At 38.6% G+C, this 22,193-nt stretch overlaps 3 protein-coding genes across 8 annotated transcripts in view; 1 reads left to right on the top strand and 2 right to left on the bottom strand.

Annotated features, from left to right (window-relative positions):
* Window positions 1–2,559, bottom strand: part of mib1 (MIB E3 ubiquitin protein ligase 1) — a 50,591-nt gene extending 48,032 nt beyond the window's left edge. For all 4 annotated transcript variants that reach the window (XM_057333833.1, XM_057333835.1, XM_057333834.1 and 1 more), the window contains exons 1-2: window positions 1,343–2,559; window positions 663–834 (exon numbers count right to left, since the gene is read on the bottom strand). In XM_057333833.1, the coding sequence (XP_057189816.1) occupies window positions 663–834; window positions 1,343–1,571 (401 nt within the window). In that variant the 5' untranslated portion in view covers window positions 1,572–2,559. The remainder of the gene's footprint in view (window positions 1–662; window positions 835–1,342) is intronic.
* Window positions 2,560–9,150: 6,591 nt separating this feature from the next.
* Window positions 9,151–16,874, top strand: yme1l1b (YME1-like 1b). 3 transcript variants are annotated; one of them, XM_057334827.1, is made up of 18 exons: window positions 9,151–9,302; window positions 9,738–9,863; window positions 9,984–10,164; window positions 10,556–10,648; window positions 10,751–10,860; window positions 11,262–11,412; window positions 11,542–11,625; window positions 12,303–12,476; window positions 12,662–12,814; window positions 12,987–13,119; window positions 13,241–13,303; window positions 13,615–13,727; window positions 13,880–14,035; window positions 14,192–14,343; window positions 14,571–14,697; window positions 14,796–14,869; window positions 15,186–15,272; window positions 15,470–16,874. In XM_057334827.1, exons 1-18 carry the CDS (start codon window positions 9,270–9,272, stop codon window positions 15,611–15,613), a joined length of 2,154 nt encoding a protein of 717 aa, XP_057190810.1. In that variant the 5' UTR covers window positions 9,151–9,269; the 3' UTR covers window positions 15,614–16,874. The 3 variants fall into 3 exon arrangements, with proteins under 3 accessions (XP_057190810.1, XP_057190811.1, XP_057190812.1); XM_057334828.1 differs by lacking the exon at window positions 15,470–16,874 and having other exon boundaries at window positions 15,171–15,273; XM_057334829.1 differs by lacking the exons at window positions 9,151–9,302; window positions 9,738–9,863 and having other exon boundaries at window positions 10,050–10,164; window positions 10,556–10,655.
* Window positions 16,875–17,344: 470 nt separating this feature from the next.
* On the bottom strand, window positions 17,345–20,379 carry LOC130555010 (patched domain-containing protein 3). Its single transcript, XM_057334998.1, has 4 exons — window positions 19,663–20,379; window positions 19,210–19,331; window positions 18,959–19,104; window positions 17,345–18,870 (listed from the first exon to the last, which is right to left on the bottom strand). The coding sequence occupies exons 1-4, from the start codon at window positions 20,377–20,379 to the stop codon at window positions 17,345–17,347; spliced, it is 2,511 nt and encodes an 836-aa protein (XP_057190981.1).
* Between the last annotated feature and the right edge of the window lie 1,814 nt (window positions 20,380–22,193).

The following is a 22,193-nucleotide window of genomic DNA, read 5'->3' as shown; positions in this document are numbered from 1 at the left end:
AAAAGTATATATTTAATTCTTTACAGTGTTACACATTACAGCAAAATGAAAGGTCTTGTGTTATTACGTTCTTACAATGATTTTATTGTGTATTAAGGAAACTTTTCCTCATGTTCACGTAACACATGTAAATGTAACATCAAATAAAACTTAACAAGAGCACATGTCGTTCGTTCTTGCTGTGAACGAATTTGAAATGATCCCGCGCTGTCTCAAGTATTATAGATAAATGACGTTTCCTGAACTCCTCCGTGGTTAGTTTCGTTTTAAACGTCTCAAAAATCAAATCGTTCGTCCTCAAGAAATCCGTCACAGCAAACAGCAACTCGTAGTAATGCGCTCACGTTGTGCGTGTTTGTAAACTTGTCCTGGATTGGGCGCGCAGTTGACTATCCAACACAGCCTGCACTGGTGGTGGGCTGTATAAGGACTTGATCTTCTGCAACTTTATACTCTTCTCAAAATTACTTTATTTGTCAGAACTACTTTGCTTTGATGAGTAGTTATGAATTGCAATTTTCTGCAAGAATTTTTTGCTCGAAATCTGTCATATAATAAATGTAATAAAAATGGACCCGTATCGGGATACGTATCGCATCGTCGCCTTGTATCGGGATGCATATCGTATTGTGAAGTTGTTGGTGATACACAGCCCTACTCACCTCTCACTACCAGGGGTGGTGATGCGGTAGAACCTGTGGCGCAAGTGGTGCTTGTCACCATGGTAACAGGTAGTGCAGAGGTCATAGTTGGTGCACTCTGCACATTTCCATCGGATCCCAATGATGGGCTGCTGCCGACAGGTGTCACACATGGTGCCATCATGCTTGATTCCTGTAACGTTGTAAATGAGTGTATAAGAGTTGGTGGTTTCCTTCACTTATTTAAATCTTGAATGGCCAAATAAACACCACACTGTTCTTATATCTATTAGTGAATGGTCTTTATGTAAATGTCAATAAGCTGTGTTCATTCAAATATACACAAAAATGTAGATCAAACAGTTTTGAAAAGTTGCCATGCCCTGTGGTATTAAAATGCATTTTATGCATGCAATGTTCATACCTTATTTCAATAATTACACAGAAATTAATTTCACACAGCAGAGCCATTTAAAATATTTGAACTGGTGAAGGTTATACAAAATATTTTAAAACATTTAAGAAATTGTGACCAGTTCCAACAGACAAGAAACATTAGCTTATGCAATCATTTTAATACAAAAACTTGTTGACTAAAATGTCTGGGAGACTGATGAATCCGAATAGACGATACTGTACACACACACGAAGTATGACTAATACATGTTCGGTAATTTGGTGGCGTATCAAGTAAGTCTCACCTGTGGGTGCACTGTCCAAGATCCTCACATCATACGCTCCTGAGCAGCGGTAATTGGCGGCCGTGCCGTTATCCCACACCACAACCACCTCCTCCGGGCTCTCAAAGCTCCTCACGGTGCCGACGTGCCCCTCTCCTCCGTCCTGTTTACCCCACTTCCAGTCTGGCCCGCGGATCACTCGAGCGCCGACTCCTTCCATCATGACTCTGTTATTCCTGCCGGTGGTCATTTACGAGCAAGTATCGCGAAAGAAAAGAATTTAGCTAGCCCTCTAGCCAGCTCTGTAAATAAAGTATTTGAAGTTGATTAACTCGCCCCTTCTTACATCTGGGTCAGTGACCGACAAGGAAAGGATAACGTATCGATAAAGCCATAAAAGGTGGCCTGTTTAAAATGATTTAATCGCCACACGACAGACTTTTAACAGAGAACAATTAAAAACAATGCAAGACCAGGTCGAGCCACAACAACAAGTGAGTTGGTGACAGACGTTATCAAGTAAACCGTCTCGTAACGTTACAAAACCAAGTTAACAGAATTAACTTAAGTGTCATTATATTATGCTAAACGTTACATTTCGGTCTCTAACGGCCCGTCTATTAGCGGAGGCTAACGTTAGTTAGCTAATTGGGCTATAGCTAACCTCCTTAAAGTTGTAAATCGTCACAAGACGTTAACGAAAACACTTCTATTTTTTTCAAAGAAAATACCAGTCTTCTTTATTAAGAAATTACAAAAAACATTGTAACTTTGCAGTATAGCTCGAGACGCTCAACAGATGGTCCAACTTCGCGTGAAGCAATAATGTCTGCTGCGCGAGCCGCTCTCCGTTAAGTTACAAGCTTCTGCAAAAGCTCCCCGTGCAGCGTCTCTGCTTTAATTACAGACAATTCTTGGATAAATGCATGTATGTCAAATTAATCGCATTACCTCACGGATGAAACAAATAACGTTACACACACGCGTCGGTAAACAACAGCCACATATCCACGGAAGACCTTTGTTAGTGCTTTCCCAATAATTCCACAAACAGGGACTCGAAATTTCCAATTCGCCAAGCGTTATGTGATTAATCGTGAAAGGTAACCTTAAAGCATGTGCAAAAAAAAGTCAAAATAGCTGAAAAACGCTCTGTTTGGGCATTTCATTGGGCTGCAACTAGAGATGAACGCGTCGCCATTATTATCAATCAGAGCTGAGGCAACGGATGTGGGACTACTGTTTGGGATCCAACAGTTCTCGTGGCGTAAGCTGACGTCACGTCAGGATTTAAAGCGATATGAGTCCAAACGAACGTTTCAGTATAGTGTACGGCTATTTTTAACACGAATTTATTTTCACGTAGATTTCTCAATTGTTTACATGTTAAGATGTTTATATATGCAGATCATGTTTTTTATTAAGTATTTTACTTTTTCATTTTGTTCTTGTCCCTGAACTATAGAGTAAACACAATAGCTGTGTCACTATAATGACATACTATGCACTATGCACTTTAACTATGCACTATGCACTCAACCTGTATGAAGTTTAGAAGGGTAGTATCGTCCCAAATGCAATACTAAACGGTTTTACACTAACCGGAAGTATATCGGTTTCCCAGACGAGTGCAAATGACGTCAATCGCACGGCACAATGCGTGTGAATAAAAATCAACTTGCACTGTTTTAGAAGACATTTCTCAAATCCAGGTAGCATTAAATATTCTTCATTTATTCTCGAAAGCTTCGGGTTTGAATCTTAATATTAATAAATGCAAATTACTTCCTGTTAAAAGCTGTAGTGTTTCTTTGCGGCATTGCTGTCAAAAGCACTGTTACATACCTAACGTTAGGTATAAAAATAACTCAGAAGGAAAATAGATGCAAGTTAAATTTTAATCCGTTTATTACAAATACAAAGAAAAAATTTAAGAGTTCTTCTTACAAAAGATGAGGGATTATCTCGTCTTTCTTATGCAGCCCAATCTCTTTATGTAGACAAGCCCACATGTAAATTGATTGACAGAGCTCTAACGGATTTTGTTTGGAAAAATAAGTGCCATTATATGAAAAAAAACGGTTATGTTAAACTCTTATAAAAATTTAGTATACTTTAACTCCTTAAATTATACTTTCAAAATAAATTGGCTTAATAAATATTTGAAAAATCTAGATTCCATATGGTATATTTTTCCACAATATGTTTTTTCACACTTTGGAGGTATACATTTTTTGTTAATGTGCAATTACAAGTATATCAAAGATTCCTGTGAAACTCTCAAATTTCCATCAACAAGTACTTTTGGCCTGGACTTTAATATACAAACACAATTTCACCCCCCATCTTTTTTTTATTTGGAACAATCAAAATATCCTGTATAAACACAAAACTTTGTTTTTTGATAATTGGTTTCATAATGGATTGATTCTTGTTAATCAGTTGTATAACAACACAGGCTTATTAATGTCTGAGTTCCTTTTAACATATCATACCTGTTTCCCCTAATGACTTTGCTATAGTTATGGGAGCGATACCATCAGATATAAACATGTTATTCAAATATCAATCTCCACTTAGAAATGCTTCTTTTCCTGAGCCATCAGAAACCTAAAATATGTTTTTCTGAAAAAAAGGTTAAAAATTATAAAATAAGATCTCTTTTTCTTCAGGATATTGTTTCCGCATCTCGTGTAATTTATTATTGGAATAGTTTTTTCAAAAATTTGAACTGGAAAAAGATTTGGTCTTTGCAACATAAATATTTTCTTACTAATAAAGTAAAGGAAGCATCATTCAAAATAATTAATAAATGTTACCCCGTCAAGCACTTCTTGTTGAAATATAAAAGTGATATTGATACAAGATGTTCATTTTGTAAAGTTGGCAAAGAAACAGTGTATCATTTATTTTGGTCATGCCATTATACTGAAAATTTTGGAAAGATATAAGCTCAATTCTTAATGAGAATATTGAGAGTGAGTTCTCAATAACTTTTAAGGATATTATTTTGGGATATTATGAATCTGACTTGAACAATGTTTGTTTTATTGTTAATTAAAAAAAATTTTCTTTGTAAATTTTACATACATAAATGTAAATTCGCCAATAATAAGCCATTATATAAGATCTTCCGAAAAGATCTTAAGTTATACCTGAATTCTATTTCACCTTCTTTAAATAAGAAAGCCATTAAGACGATTTCAGTTTAATTTATATACGGTAAGTGATGTATAATTTAATTTCTTACCCTCATGTTTGGTTTGTTTTAATTTTTATTTATTTAACTTTTTTTCTTCTCTTTTACTTTTGTACATTTCAATTTTTTTCTATGTTCTATGGTGATGATATGGAACATACTTTTTACATCCTTAATGCATTGTATACTTTGCATATGAAAATGTTTACTTCAGTTTTACCTGTATGTGAACATGTCTTGTATTTCTTTGAAGTTCAAAAAAAATAAAAATAAACTTGAACATTGTACAATTAATATAGTTTTCAAGTTGCCCAGCATTACTTTAGTCATCAACAGATTGAAGCGTTATCACTCTGCAGGAGAGTATTGCTCGAGCAGCGTCTGATAGCCCCGCCTCCCTTCCGCTACGTAAGCGAAACTGCGACCTTTGAGTGCGTGAAGTGTCCTCAGTTCCACACTTCATATTTTCGGTTGAAAAAGTGCATCATCCGGGCACTTCTTTTTTGAGGATTTTAAATGTGAACGCACTACTCACACTATTTATACTACAAAATGGCGTAGAATAGTGCACAAGTGTGTGATTTGGTACCCACCTAATGTAAGCCACAAAGCAAAACATTCATGTTGACTTTTGTTGTGGCTGTGCAAGATTAAGTTGTTATTTTTATTATTTATTTATTTTTTGCTGAGACAGGAATTCTGAAGCGAGACCGAATCTATGTCCAAATACCCACAGTTGTGGTCTCTGCACTTCACTGAGAACTTTGAAGGTGCGTCCCACAGTGTGAAGGATGCACACTTCGAAGGCTACATACGTCATCAATGCTGTCTTATTTCAGTTAAAAAACACTGTCAAGTTAACATTTGAAGAGTTTATTTGCAAAAAACAGATCACATTTTTTGATGTTATCATGTTTGTATTGTGTTTTAGTTACCTGTATGTCACTTTACTAATGTCATGGTTCTGCCCCACCTTGTCTTGCTTTTCTTGACCTAGTGGCAGAACCATGATAGAACCTCTTGTTTTATGTGGAGAGTGACGTTTTGTCCCTGTTGGTCTTCCACTCTCCGGTGTGGCGTCTCTGTTCCCGCCCTTTCGTCTCCTCGTTATTATTTGTTAATTAGTTCATGTCCTGCACCTGTCCACTCTTGATTTATCCCCTTTATAATGCCCTTGTGTCTTCTGTCTCGTGCTGGATCATTGTTCTGTTGCGTCGTGTTTGTCTTTGTGGTGAGTTCTTGTTGTGTAGTTAGTTTAGTTTACAGTGTTCATGTCAAATGTTATTATTTTCAGTCTAGTTAGTTCCTGTCCGTGTTGCTATGTTTTGTTATGTTCCCCCATGTGGGTCCTTGTTTTGTATTTTTAGTTATTAAAGTTTGTGTTAACCCCTTACCCGCTGTCTGCATTTGGGTCCTCTGTCCTTGTCTCTGTGTCTCACCCTGAGAACCGTGACAGAATGATCCAGCCATTCTGGACCCAGCAGACAGAGGGATCTCAGCGGGAGGGGTCGATGCCGCCGGACTCCCTTCCAGGGTTGAATCCGCCGGACTCCCTTGGAGGGTAGAGGCCGCTGGGCTCCATTCCAGAGTCGGGACCGCCGGACTCCCTTCCGGGGTCGAGACTGCCGGAACTCCGTCCAGGATCGAGACCTCCGGGCTCCCTTCCAGGGTTGAGGTCGTCGGATTCCCCTCCAGGGTTGAGGCCGCCGGTGTCCTGTTCCCGCTGAAGATCCCTGCCGGCCTCCCAGCTGGTGCCCAGGCCTGTCGAGTCGACTGTTTGTGTGTGTTTGTCCTTGTTTGCTGCCCAGCTGCCAGAGAGCGCTGCCCAGCCGTCGGAGATGCTGCCCAGCTGCCGGAGAGCGCTGCCCAGCCACCGACATCCTGTCCTGTTGTGTCGACATCCAGGCCTGCCCAGTCGGTGATAGCCGGTCTCCCAGCCGGCCATCCAGCCGGCGCCACGTGTTGTCCAGCCGGCCATCCAGCCGGCGCCATGTCCTGTCCAGCCGGCCATCCAGCCGGCGCCATGTCCTGTCCAGCCGGCCTTCCAGCCGGCGCCATGTCCTGTCCAGCCGGCCTTCCAGCCGGCGCCATGTCCTGTCCAGCCGGCCTTCCAGCCGGCACCATGTCCTGTCCAGCCGGCCTTCCAGCCGGCGCCATGTCCTGTCCAGCCGGCCTTCCAGCCGGCGCCATGTCCTGTCCAGCCGGCCTTCGTGCCGGCACCATGTCTTTGTTTGGACTTTTTTTTCTATGTATCACATTTTTTGTCATGTTTGTATAGTTATGTTTTATGTCACAGTCTGTGTAGTCTTGTTTGTTCCTTGAGGAGCATCAGGATGCTGCTCCTTAAGGAGGGGCTTCTGTCATGGTTCTGCCCCACCTTGTCTTGCTTCTCTTGACCTAGTGGCAGAACCATGATAGAACCTCTTGTTTTATGTGGAGAGTGACGTTTTGTCCCTGTTGGTCTTCCACTCTCCGGTGTGGCGTCTCTGTTCCCGCCCTTTCGTCTCCTCGTTATTGTTTGTTAATTAGTTCATGCCCTGCACCTGCTTCCTCTTGATTTGTCCCCTTTATAATGCCCTTGTGTCTTCTGTCTCGTGCTGGATCATTGTTCTGTTGCGTCGTGTTTGTCTTTGTGGTGAGTTCTTGTTGCGTAGTTAGTTTAGTTTACAGTGTTCATGTCAAATGTTATTAACTAGACTGAAAATAGTTCCTGTCCGTGTTGCTATGTTTTATGTTCCCCCACGTGGGTCCTTGTTTTGTAGTTTTAGTTATTATTAAAGTTTGTGTTAACCCCTTACCCGCTGTCTGCATTTGGGTCCTCTGTCCTTGTCTCTGTCTCACCCTGAGAACCGTGACAACTAACCACTGCCTAAATGTATGTAAACTGCTTTGCAACGATGCAAAATTGCTAAATGCTAAATATGATGCTAAATATGTGTACAATGTCAAATAATTAGTAAAAAAAAAACTCTTCTTCATTTTCATGATCAGGGAGTTGTCTTGCCAAATTCTCTTAACTGTGATGTGACTTGATATAGATGATAAAATCAAACCAAGGCAAACTAGTTATTGCCAACTGTCTTGTCTTGATGGTCTCGCTAGTCTTATGTTGATTAGACTTCACCTTTGTTACCCCAACTTTTAATTCAAGGAACTTCAATATATGTGTAAACTAGTTTTTTTAATCCTATTAACACAAGAAAGGAAGCCAGTTTATAAATTATTTGATAAATAATAATTTGAATAACAGTTTAAATAAGTTAATTCCAATTTTTCAAGTGCATGTAAACATTGTTGAACTTACATAGGAAAATTTGTTAAGGAAGCTCTGACAATGTGATATTGTTAATAAATTCATTCAACAAATGTTTTTACGTTGACAGGACAAATGAAGAGTTTAGTTCCAAAATGAGATGTCCATTTAAAAAAAATCTAAAATCATGTTTTTTATTATGTTATGTGTTTTATTGTGTTAGTTAGCTGTACTTTTTTAGTTATTATGGCTTAAAGTCACCATGAAACGGAAGTTGCGATTGACTTCTTTTCCGTATCTTGTATCCGAGTGAAACAGCATCTGAAATTAGAAAAACTGTAGGGCAGGGCTTTTTGCCCTTCCCTTTTTGATTGGTTTGTTGTAAATTGGGCCTGGAGGCGAGGGCTAAAATGCAGGCAAATGCATTGGACAGTCAGTATAGTCCTACCTCTTTTTTGTTGCTGACGTCATGTGCACACCAAAAATGGTGTGCACGGATAAATCATTTATAATAATCACTGCAACACTGTGTAAAATAAAATATATTATTTATTATTAATTATACCCTTACGAAAATTAACCATGGCTTTTTTGGTACAAGTGTGGTAACCATGTTTTTTTGGTGCATTGATTACTTAGGGCAAAACCATGGTTTTACTACAGTAACCATTGTTTACTATGGTTTTTACAAAAATACTGGTTTTTAATACCGTGGTTATTTTGTGATAACCATCTACAGTATCTATGTAGTAACCATGCTTTTTTGTTTTAACTATAGTAAAACCATGGTTTTTCCATTTTAACTGTAGTAAAACCATGGTAAATTTTCGTAAGGGTAGAGGTGCGTGAATTACCTGCACTGTGCGTGTCTCCACCTTGTGAAGCTGCGAGAGTCCAGAAGCTCAAAAACAGCAATGTTACCCAAAATTGCTGAAGAATATAGCTAATCTTTAATGGATTTAATGAAATTATGAGCGGATGGAGCGGGACCCCACCCTGAACACAAATGCAAAAAGACATAACTGACAGTGGGCTGGTCTTGGCAAAGAAGTCCAGGACCGCTTTTAGTCCCAGTCCAGACTGAGCCAACGTTGACAACAAGAAGTATTTCAGTGATCACTGGCAGTGCATCTGTGCGATCTGTGCGTGTACATCTGTGCTATGTGATTACATTACAGGCAGAATCAAGTATTCAGACAGACCATGGTGTAAAAGCTTTTAACCAATTCCAGCAGCTATTGACAGTCAACGAGAAGCAGCGGAATTTGTTAAATATTGCTATATTAAAATATATCTGGGAAAGGACCTAGTTAAAACGTTCGAACTTTTATTTTGCCTTTCTCCATTCCGGATGTTGTATAGCGTCATGTTGACGAATCTTCGCAGTGTCAACGAGGCTAGTAGTTGAACTGAAGAGGACAATAGTGGAGGGCATTACTTGTAATGCCAAATCAATAAACTCTTGTCGTCAAACGTTTGTCATCACCTAATCAGAAATGTTTTCTCTTTCAACTTCGCTACAGCCGCAGGTAATCAATCTCGTCTGTTATCAATATTTGCTTTCGTTAACGAACATATTCGTGGCTAGCCGGTTAGCTGACATGGTCTAACTTTAGCACACATGTAAAGGCTGAGAACCTGGGCGAATACTTTATAACCATTTTTGCAGAGTGCTCGTTTGTGTGTTGGTATGTTGCTGGGGCAGCCATTGTGGTTTATTAGGGATTTGTATGATTCGTGCTCATAGTGTCTTTGTTGGGCCGTGGTGTCAGTAACGTTACTGCTGTTAGGTAACTGCGTGTGAAGCATTTCACATCACATTGTTTTGCTCTGACAGAAGCTAGATGACCACCATACTGCTAATTAAACTGTTACATTGTGAAGTATTAATTGTGGTAATTATTTTAAGTAAACTAATGGAGGACTTTAATTTTAAATTGACTTGGTTTTTACTGTTTTCTAAGGTAACAGTCCAGCTGAGTCATCTGATCAATGCCCTGCACTTTCTGAAGGGTTCAGTAAGCAGCAATACTTCAGCTAGTCACAAACACAGAGAGAACACACCTGAACCAGATCAAAACAGCACAGAGGTAAGTGAATGCATACAATGCAACCATAAGCATGTTTCCAGGTGCTGTCGCAACTCGCAAAAATTGTTCCCATTTCTCCTTCCTCTGTTATCTCTTCATTTGTGGTGATGTACTGAGAAGCCATCATGGAGCTTGAGGGATTTAGGTATAACAGATATAGGGATCGGTCAGTTGAATGATCTGGTGGAGAGGCTTCTGCCCTGTGTGACTCCCAGTGAATCTTCTTCACCCCTGGGGACTGCACCCAATATCTGGAGGACTTCCCATCTCTCATCAGATTCCTTTTTTCTCAACAAACATGGTGAGATGGATACATAACATTTCTGTCTATTATTAGGCGGGATGTGGAGCTGTGCAACTTTCGCATTTAGTGTTGCTGTTGTGTAATGTAACTTTCACTTTGTCATGTATCACCAGCCAAAACTTTTGAATGCAAGAAACGATTGTTATTCAACTTGTTAGACTGGATACTGATGAAAAAAGCTGCTGACAAGTTTTTGGAAGTTAAAATGAGTGTTTTCTTTTTGTTGTTGTTGCTGTTGCTTACTAATAATTCAAATTTATCCATCTGTTTAATGTCTTTACAGTTATGTGAAAAAAATAGTAACGAGTATAAATGAGTAGGCATTTTTGACTTTTAACTAGTAGTGTATATAATATACCTAACCAATTGTTGTCTTTCTTTTCATCAGGGTTTTCAAGAATGGGTGGTGGTACTCCTGTGTTCTCTAGGCAGAACAAGTCACCGCTCCAAACACTGTGCACAGACCTCAAGTATTTGCCATGTAAAGTGTGCGATTTCATTGTAACTATTCAGCTTTCACATAGTAAATGGGCAGCTTATTTGAAAAATGATGGTGTATGTTTGATGATGTTTGTTTTTTCAGTGTTTGTCCCAAATCGAGGCTTTAAAACTCTGAAGTCCCGAACACGTCGTCTGCAGGGAGGCTTTGACAGTCCAGTGGAGCCGGAGGGATTCACACCATCCTTTATGAAGGTTACCCACATAATAATAAAGCAACCTTTTTTGTACAACACACTGCTATACTCGATTCTGAGTATTCTAGAAAAGGGCTTATAATCACTCTGCTGGAGTTTAATTTTATTTTTATAACAGCTGTCTGGTTGTACATATGACCTACATGTTTACTTTAAGTCTGCTGCTTCTGCACTGTATGAAACTCTGTTTAAAAAACAAAATAATGTATTTTGAAGAATGTACGTACTGTTCTTTTTCCGTCACAAAGAAAGAAACTTGAGGGTAAATTGTCATTTTTTTATAAGATTTTCCTGTAAAACATGTTTCATTATGTATTTGAAAACATAAACAAATATGTTTATAAAAAGATATTTATTTCTAAAATGTTTAGATTATAGTTTTTGTTTTTGTGCCTTTAGGGCTTCCTCACACGAGACAAAGGCTCAGATGTTGAAACTTTGGACAAGCTCCTTAAAAATAAAAATATACCTGATGGTCAGCATGATGCTTTTAAAACTGGTTTTGCAGAAGGTTTCCTCAAAGCTCAGGCCCTAACACAGAGAACACAAGGTATGTTGTATTAAACTAACAACAAAAAACAATTCAGTCAAGATGTTTTCTAGTGTATGACCATCATTCGGTCTTTTTTTTTTTTGCATTGTATAAATATTTGTTTGTTTTACTGTTCATCTTCAAAAGAATCATTGAGGAGGACACGGCTGATTCTGTTGGTGCTCTTGGTGGTCGGGCTGTATGGGCTCTCAAAAACACCTTTTTTATCAGGTAAAATTTCCATAGGTGCATCTGCATGTCTGGTTGGTGTTGATCTGGTGCTGAGTGTACTCGATGTGTATCATGTCTGTCACAGGGCTCTAGACTGCGAACTATTTTTCCTGCCAGTGCAACAAGTTTTTCTTACTGCCAAACTGATCAATATATAATTTTTGCGTATTATGTTATATTGCGCAAGCGCCGCATTCAGTCACTCATTTTCGTCTCCCCTCCTTCAACCATTCACTTATCTGTCAGTGCCCCCGCCCCAAAGACGTAATTCGCGGGTAAGAGGCGAAGGACCGAAAGAGCAGACGAGTGAAGAAAACCATGATAAACAATGATTTGTATTAATTTCTAATTGATTTATTAATGTATTAAATACATTTTAATGAAGTTTTAGTGATTCTTTTTTCTTACCTCACCCCACGACTCTGGTGCTATGAAATTAAGGGCTGGTGCCACCAACTGAATAACTTGGTAGCACCAGTGCCACCTCTCTCAAGTGTTAGTCTAGAGCCCTGCTGTCAGTTGGTTTAAAATAGACAGTTGAACTACAGTTAATGTTCTGTAGTGGTTTCGATCTTAAACTATCAGATCCTCGTTTTTTTATTTGCATTGTGGTTTTAAGAGTGCTCTGTGTGTGAGTGTGTTTGGTGTGTGAATTGTAATGTAACCGTTCCGGACAGTGCGATTCCGAACCACATCAGGCTTGGACTCTGCAGTGGACCCTGTCCAGATGAAGAATGTCACTTTTGAGCATGTGAAGGGAGTGGAGGAGGCCAAGAATGAGTTACAGGAGGTGGTGGAGTTTCTCCGCAACCCACAGAAGTTCACTGTTTTGGGAGGAAAGCTGCCTAAAGGCAAGACTTCATGTTTGTTTAAAGACTTGTCTTCTTAAAACTGTTTCCAGGTTTTACACGTCAATGAAAACAAACTTAAAATCCCATGACACAGACATTGGTTCTATAACGTTAATAGCAATGTGATGGATCTAAACATTTCCAATGCAAATACCTTGATATTTACAGAAGGATCTCTTTTGCAGGTATTTTGTTGGTTGGGCCTCCGGGTACAGGAAAGACGCTGCTGGCCCGTGCTGTTGCAGGCGAGGCAGATGTGCCGTTCTACTATGCGTCTGGCTCCGAGTTTGATGAGATGTTTGTTGGGGTCGGTGCCAGTCGAATCAGAAACCTTTTCAGTGAGTATCTCAAGAGTCTTGGGTGCTGTCACATCTGATGAGCTTTGTGTGATTGTAGCTTTCTATCATAGCGCAATGACTGTTTGCCTGAATTGTAAGGAAATGTAGTAGAATTACTAAAGATATGAAGGCTGCTTTGCATTAAAGTGATTCTGATGTGTACTTCCTTTAGGAGAGGCAAAAAGTAACGCTCCTTGTGTCATCTTCATTGATGAGCTGGATAGTGTTGGAGGCAAGAGGATTGAGTCTCCCATGCACCCCTATTCTAGACAGACTATCAATCAGCTTCTAGCTGAGATGGATGGGTAAATCATACACAACAAGTCATATTACGTCTTATGACTGCAATGTAACTTGAAATTGTTTTATTTTGTTACTCCTAGAAGTGTTGCTGTATTTAATAAACTTACTGTTTTACCTTTGCAGGTTTAAGCCAAATGAAGGCGTCATCATAATTGGTGCAACAAACTTCCCTGAAGCTTTGGATAAGTATGTGGTTTTCTTCTGTAAAGAAATTAAAGGGGCACTTAATCTCGCATTAAATAAATATGAGATGATTGATTAATATTGATTGATTCAGTATTAAAGTATAAGTCCAGTATTAAAGTATCTAATAGGGTAACTGAGAAAAAGATTCTGATAAAGTACCAGAATTTGTCTGGGAGAGTAAAAACATTTTATGCTTGTTGTAAACTCAATTTTTTAAATATTCTGTTAGTTTTTAGTTTTGCGTAAAATGGTTTGGTGACCCTTTAAAATGTGAGACTGTGAGAAGGTCTGAATGCTCTCCTGTTCTCCAGTGCTCTGATCCGGCCAGGTCGCTTTGATATGCAGGTCACCGTCCCCAGACCAGACGTGAAGGGCCGTACTGAAATTCTTAAGTGGTACCTCAAGAAAATCAAAGTGGACTCAGGTGAGTGGCCCAGCATTGGAGTGTACCCGTTGCATCGTTCGTAACATATCTTTATTAGGCCATTTTCTTGTCAAGTACACTGAAAGGAATTGTACAGCAAATGCATGTCAGCCCTGATTAAATAAGAACTATCATCTTGTCTGGATGTCTAGCTGTGGAGGCTGAGGTCATTGCGAGAGGAACAGTGGGCTTCTCTGGTGCTGAGCTGGAGAATCTTGTTAATCAAGGTGCGCTGAAGGCGGCTGTGGATGGCAAGGACATGGTGACCATGAAGGAGCTGGAGTTTGCCAAGGACAAAATACTGATGGGTAAAGCATCTCTCTTAGTTTGCATGTATGAATTAAGATTTACTGTCTGAATTAGTCACATTTAGGATTTAAGGATAGATTTAGCAAGCATAAGTTTTGTCCCGTTATGGGTGAAGGTTGAGATAAATTAGTGTTATTCACTTTCTCTGCTCACAGGTCCAGAGCGCAGGAGTGCAGTGATCGATAAGAGGAATAAAGAGATCACAGCATACCACGAGTCAGGACATGCAATTATTGCATACTACACCAAAGACGCCATGCCTATAAATAAAGCCACTATTATGCCAAGAGGTCCCACTTTGGGTCATGTGAGTAACATTGGTTGTTTGTTACAGGTGGTATTAAATCGAAACAAACCAGACACCATTATGCCCAAGTAGAGCAAATAAGTTTTGTATTGTGATCAAATAAATGTAAATATTCAATATATTGCTGAGCCCTTAATAAGCAATTCTGCCCAATCATGTTGGACAGCAGCTGTAATTTGCTAGGACAGTCGGTCTTGATTTACAGTAGTCTGATCTGTTCTCTGTAGGTGTCAATGCTTCCAGAGAATGACCGCTGGAGCGAGACTCGCGCTCAGCTGCTGGCTCAGATGGATGTCAGCATGGGCGGCAGAGTGGCTGAGGAGCTCATCTTTGGCAATGAGAATATCACCACTGGTGTGTTGCTATGATATCTGGTCTAGTGTTGTAATGTCGTTCAAAATAATGTTGGTTTTATTTTATGTGCTGACAATTGGTTTGTTATTTGCTCGTAGGAGCTTCGAGTGATTTTGACAGTGCTACAAAAATAGCCAAAATGATGGTGACCAGATTTGGCATGAGTGAAAAGGTTCGTTTTGTCAGACATTATTGTGCATTCAGATTAGACCATAAAATATGAAATAATTCTGTTGTTTATAATGAGTATTTATTAACCAAAACGATAAAAGCTGCTATCGCAGGAGTTAGTCATTTTCACATCTAGAGCTTAGACAGTTATTCTGTTGACCATATTGTAAGACAGGATTGCATGTATCCCAGAATGCTTTGGTGGTTTGTATAGGTTATATAGATTTTGATAATAAAATGATTATATTAACATTAGCTATGAAGGTGATATCCATACATACAGATTTCTTCATTTTTGTCAGTTTTTTTGGTCATAGTTGGGTGTCATGACATACGTCGACCTTACCAAACAGAGCCCAGAAACACAGGCAGCCATTGAACATGAAGTCAGGACACTTCTAAAGGTAAACTTGACTAATGTAACACTTTAATGATTAAAGGCTTAATTGACACAATGTTGAAATTTTGCTGTTAATTTCCTCAATGTTTTAAAATTAATTTACCAGTTCTGATTTGCTTAGGTTTACCCTGTCTGTCATTTTGTGCTTGAATCGTATATTCTTTAGAGGTTTGAGCTTAAATATGTGTTGTGTTGTGTTAGGATTCCTATGAGCGTGCTAAAGGGCTCTTGAAGTCTCATGCAAAAGAGCACAAAAATCTGGCCGAGGCTTTACTGCAGTATGAGACTCTAGATGCCAAAGAGATCCAGCTGGTCTTAGAGGGAAAGACGTTAGAAATCAGATGAGAGTTCACTAAGACTGTCAGACAATGCAGTGAGAAAAATGGACCCTTTCAAGACATGAATGTACATATGCAACAAAGAGCTGGGTAGGTCTTGATTTCCCATTGATTATAATGTGTCTTTCTGAGCCGGATTGCGGGAAATAAATTGTTTTACACACTCATAAAAGGGTGATAATGGGATGTATCTGTGTGTTTTTTTAACATCTATTTCGATTTTTCACTGTACCATTGACTGTAGATGCTGCTTTATGTGGCGTTTAAGTGGAACAGAATTTGATTTGGCATAAATCCATAAACTGTAAGTGACAGTCCAGTTTACTATAAGTCAGTAACATATTGCTGTTGACCTTGTCTGAGCCGGGTTGAGTTTGTTTAGTGGTGGCCTTTGGGAACTGTAAAGTTAGTGTATTTTTCTCACTGAGGGACTATGAAATGTTTCAAAGCATTTTGGTACTGGAATATTTAAATTAGGTTTTGTTAAATACATATATTATCTGCTTTTGAACAATGCTGCTTCAGAATTCCTTCAGTTACAATAAATACTCAGATAAATCCTGCTATGTCATTAGATGAACCTTCTGTATTCTGAATATGTCCCCATGATAATATTTCAAATGGCCACATGAACTCCTTATGTTATTTGCAAATGTTACGTTAAAATAAATAGAAGTATTTTTACATCATTTACACGCGTCATAAAATGTCGTTATGGGCCATTTCATAAAACTAATTATTCCTGATTTTGTGCTCGAAGTGTTTTCAGTCTGAAATACTTGTTGATTTTGGCTTTAATGGTTTACATAATAGCTTTCATTTAAACATGCTACTTGTACACATTTGAAAATGCATTTAATCCAAACGTGCACAACTCCTCCCCGTGATTAGTTCTGTTATTCATCTGATAGGTCCAGTGGCCACAGTCAATGGTTTTATTCAGCTTTATTCTATACATGTGTTATTTATTCATGTACAGTAGCTCTACATTTATGAGTTTACTTTGCCTCCATGTATGTTTGCATTTTACCCAAGCTTATTTTAGTTGTGTATATACAATATATAATAATGATCAATAAAATGAAACAAGGACATTGTATGATTGTATATAAGTGTATAGATTGATTTTAGTCTGACTTTTCCCTGGTTTGTAATTTTCAATTGCTTTTTCGTTTGATGCTCTTCCACATTAAATATTGAATGGGTTAACATGAGCTGAACTAAATAAAGAAAACTATACCACAGTTGAAACGGCATGATTGATATTTTCATTTGTGACAGTATCGTCATTAGAGATAATTATTATCAATTAATGCAAATTTGTTAAACATCAACACAGTTGCCATAGAAGTATTTGGACTTTTAATTTAATGAAAAGTATAAGACTGTATTTCTTAAGCAAGATATTTCACAATTACAAAATGCTGTTTTATTTGTCAAATATTGGTGGAACATGGGCCTAGTTAACATGATCAATTACATCTGTGGTTGTTTTAAACCTACACTAAAAACCAAGCAGAGTTAAACGTATTTTTACAAAAATGGCAAAGAAAAGTCAAATAAATTCTGCAAGAGTGTCTCGCATCATTTGTTTATGGAAAACACTTGGTCTTTATATTTTGTCTCTAATGCAATGAAATGTATATATTAAAAGTGTGAATAGGTGTCCAAACACATGTATTAAACATCTTCATGTAAAAAACACTTTTATGTAAGAAAAAAAGCAAAGACATTTGGATCAGTGCTGCCACAACTTGTGGCAAAATCCAGTGAAAGTTAGAAAAACTGGAATAAAAGCAATACCATGAAATAACCCAAACACAATGACCAGGAACACAATAGTGAAGAGCGTTCTGAATATGTAGCTTGTAGAAGCTGAAAGGACCACAACGCCCACAATCGTCGACAAGGCCCCTTGAAGTATAGGAAAGCCCAGGTGCGTCAGAGCCTCCACAACTCTCTCATTCACATCAGACTTGGCACTGGACACAAACATGTACGAGATGTGAGCGGAGAAGTCCACAGAGAAACCAATGCTTATGACCAGATTTATCATGGAGATGGAATCAAGGTTAATCTTTAATAGTGCCATAAAGCCCGTAACTCCCAAAATGACTGAAGCTATGGCAAAAGTCACCCAAAGGGCACAAAGAGGATTTGGAATTAGTACAAGAGAAATTACTAGCATGACTGCTGTTGCTACACTGATGGTCTGAACGGTGATGTGACCGATCACAGTATATTGATCATAATATATAAATGCTGGATGATAGACCACCAGCGGCCACTGGCAGTTCTCTGCTGTCTCTCGTAATGAATTCAGCATGGTCTTCTCTGAGGAAATGTTGAATGTCTGAAGAAACAGACGTGAAGCAGTTATGTTAGCATTTGTTATGTTGACATCCTGTCTGAACATGGGATGGTGGTCCAGAAACTCATTCAGATGTGTTTTAAACTCTGCCTCAGAGCTAATGTCTTTGCTGGTTTCTTTGGCATATTTCTCAAAAGATTGAAGCCAGAATGTTGATATGTTCTTGACAAAATCAAGCTCTTGAAATTGTACAATACAAGACTCAAGTTGTTGCTGTTCGTTCTCATCCCAGTATTGAAATGTACCATTGACAGCTAACATCACATTTGGACCATAATAATCAAAATATGTCTTTTCAGCCGCATAGTGTTGGACGACGTATGATTCATCAAGCGCTAGATTCTTGAGATCAATGCCCTCCTTAAGCCTCAGACATCCATAAACGCTAACTGCGACGTATGTCAGGTATAGAAGAATTACAATTACTTTAGACCAAGTTGTGGTCAAAAGCGGTCCGTAGTACTTTCTGAAAAACAGCGTCATTGGATGTACTTCCTCGGTTCCTGTGGTATGGTTATAAGAACCTCCAACACAGCACACGGTGTACGCTTTAGATTGTCCTGTTGAGTACTCTTCTGGAACCTTCATGCAAGTCAACCAATGTCGGTTTTCCCCCTCCCTCCTACCATTTAAAGCCAAACACGCCCCAAAGAACGTTATGTTATAGAGGTAGCAGAAGAACACGCCCGTGCCAGCGTAGAGGCAGAAAGACCGCACAGAGCCAAACGGGTTGCTGAAGCTGAGGTAAAACGCTAGAACGTCAGTCAAGGTGGTGATCGTAATGGAAATGGCTGCTTCTCTGTAGGTGCGCGCCATGCGATCTGGCACTGAGTCTTGAACGTTGGTCCTCTGCCAGCTGGAGATCATGATGAACATGTCATCGATACCAATCCCTGCGAATAAAGTTTAGCATTTTTAAATCACAGGATGTGACCTCAGATAAGGTCAAAAACACATTTCAGGGTAGAGATGTCATCTTACCAAGAATAAGGAATGGCGATGATGCCACAGTGATAACAAAGGGCACATTCAAGAGTAGTAGCAACCCAAAACTGGACAGCACTGCTTGTGCAGTTGAGAACACTCCAAGAGATGCCACCCACACTTTACTCCTGACATTGTCAAGCCTGTTGAGTGAGGTCAAACAATGTATAGCGATGCATTAAAAAACATTTAAAATCTTAAAATGTCAAGAGTGTTTTAGGATAAAAAATATGAGGCATTGTACAAACCTCAGACAAGATATTATTGAAAATGAAATGGCAAGAAAATATGTGATTGCAAAAAGCTGAGTGACGGATGCAGTGCTCTTCTCAAATTCCTGTTGTCTTGATATAGAGGTGAAAAAGGACACCTGACAATGTAAAATTAAACATGTTTCTAAAAATTTGAAAGGACACATTTAATATGAACAAAATATTTAATGTATCAAGTATTCACTATTAATAATATTAAATGTAGTTATTGATGCCAAAATGTGAAATTGGCATCAATAACCATTATCAAAGCTTTGAAAAACATTTGGATAATTTCATATTTGGGCATCAATCAGAATTAGAAGAAAGCTCTTCTGATTCTGATTGATGCCAAAATGTGAAATTATCCAAATATTTTTCAAAGCTTTGGTAGTGGTCATATAATCTACCTGACATGACATTATCAAAGAGGTTTTAAAGAATACTCACTTCTGTGAGGGAGGTTGTCGAATTACCGAACAAGTTCACAAATCCTTGAAGCCAAATGTCTCCCAGTGTAGAGTTCTCTTGTAAATAATATACAAGTTTCACTGCTTTGGCACTTTGAACAACTCCATTGTCATCCACATCCACTTCACTAATGTCATTTCCAAAGTAAATACAGTTGAACTCCGACTGACAAAACATAGGGAATGTTACGTTGACTAAGTGAATATTGCTCGCATTATAATTTAAGACATCAAGCAATGCGTTTGGGTAACACTTTCCGTTCACAGTTGCGCATATGTCTGAGAAAGTCAACTGCCTTGAGCTATGATTCACGATAAAGCCTTTAACTTCTCCATCTATGCGTAGGATTTCCTCTAATACATCAGCGCTGAATACATTTGTTTTACAAGAAAATATCACAGATGCGAAGACCCCATCAGTGTTTAGTCGCAGCACTGAAAATTCTGTGTCTGTCTGTGGAAAAGTTTCTTGAAAGAAGTGCCTCTCCACTTTTGCACGTCCATTCTTTGGCGTGAACTGCTCCACTATATTGTTTGATTTCAGGTCCTGCAGAAAGTAAAATCCTCCTCCGAGAGATGCGGACATCACCAGCGGAAGACTGACAAACCACCACGGGTGAAGCCCGACGAATTTACCAATTCTCTCAAAACCTATTCGTATAGGTTTTTCTATGCAGTTTGTGATGCAGGACACCATGACTTCAGCAGAGCTCTACAAACATCTACAGATGAGCCCTCTGTCCATCACTGAAGCTATATGAGTCTCATTTGAATATTTACAAACCAGCAGCTCAGATTTCTGCAGGGTTCTCACAAGAGAACATAAAGAACACAAAGGATCTCTTCAGACCTCGGGTCTTTTGTTTTCTTAGTAACTAATAAGGGATGCATCAGCACTAGAATTACCTTTAAGGCCTATATAGTCAAACAGTTGAGGTTATTCTTAAAGCAAACAATTTTCTGAAGCAGTGATCCAGGCACAGAGACAATTATCCCTGTGAAGTAGCAGACAATGAAAACACTGTTTAGAAAATTGGTTGAGATTGAATCGGGGGTTCTTAAGAAAAGTAACTATACCTAGTTTTTTTGTGGAAGTTGTTAATGCAATACAAACTACTGGATTGATAGAAGCATCTTAATGGCTCCTGTATCAAGGCTTTCTTTCCATTCAGCTGTTCACAGGTGTGACAGGCAGGGCTGGAGATGCATGCCCCAGGGCCCCAGACTCCCACAGATAGATGGGCCCACCTCCCAGTACCAATCACCTAGAACAACACAAAAGCACCGGTTTGTTTCATGCATAATTAGATATATAAATGATGACTGTTCCCCCATCAATTGACAATTCTTGACAATAACTATGTGCATTTGACAGCACATGTCTGTGTTAAAAATGATCAATGTTTTTGAGCAGTCATGTCATCAGTCATTTGTGTTCATTAGAAATTGATGACCATTCTAAAGCCAGTCAATTATTTGCATAGTAATTATACATTTTATCAAAAAACAATACAATAATTAGCAATATTTTGTAAACCGTAATTTTGGCATGGTAGTATCCTTTATCAGGCACCAATTACTGTTAAGAATTCTTTATTTATATTTCACACATTTGTGTCACTACACATTTGGTCAAAATTTAGATGAGGCTTGAAAAAAGTCTCCTGGTTCAATTAGTGGCAGAGAAACAAGAGCAATTGTCTGCAATAACTGTCTGGTGTGAAAACTTTAAAGGCATTTCTTTTCTCAGTTTCAGTGTTTGCATAGTTTGGGATAGCACAAATGTAAAAATTATGTTGTGACTAAAACTGTTATATTACATCAGTAGCAAACTTTTGCCTAGAATTTGTACAAATGTACATTTTATCAACCATTTATCAACTGTAATGTTCAACTAATCGCTGCTGTTTGCAGAATGTGCCGCTAGATGGCAGTGTTGAAAATAGTATTCAAGCAAGAACCGTGAGCAGTTATAAATAGTTATAAATTGTCAAAGAATATTTTTGTTACCGATTAAAACCAAACATAAAATCTACCCATGATGCCTTTCAAACAATATTACACAAATTATGGTCTCTTCATTGTTTTGTTCAAGTCAATTTCAAAATCCCAATTTCTCCACCTAACTTATGTCAACTAGTCAAACCTACCCTTCAAAAAATATAAAAACTAGATGGTGTTTATTATTTAATCTATCTGATTTGTAAGATTCTGGCTAACATCAATTTGACACAGGTCTTCAACAATCTGAAACAATAACGGTAACGTATCCCTACAGTGAATATTTGCTCTCCAGAGCTCAGCCTACAGTTGTCTCTGTCCGTCATTGTCTACTTTTGTCTTTCTTCTGACAAAAGCAGTCAATTACAGTTTTACCTCCATTATTTGCTTTCCCAACCAGTTTCTTTATGAAGAAAGAAATGCCCCAAAACTCAGAAAAGTCCTAACGTCCTAAAATGACAACAAACCCTTAAACTATATAACACACAAGTTCGTTGAAATACGTTATTA

The sequence above is a fragment of the Triplophysa rosa genome, linkage group LG5 (assembly GCF_024868665.1).
Source record: "Triplophysa rosa linkage group LG5, Trosa_1v2, whole genome shotgun sequence".
Classification (NCBI taxonomy): Eukaryota; Metazoa; Chordata; class Actinopteri; order Cypriniformes; family Nemacheilidae; genus Triplophysa; species Triplophysa rosa.
The sequence above is the reverse complement of the archived record's forward strand: the minus strand, read 5'-3'. Positions and strand labels throughout refer to the sequence as shown.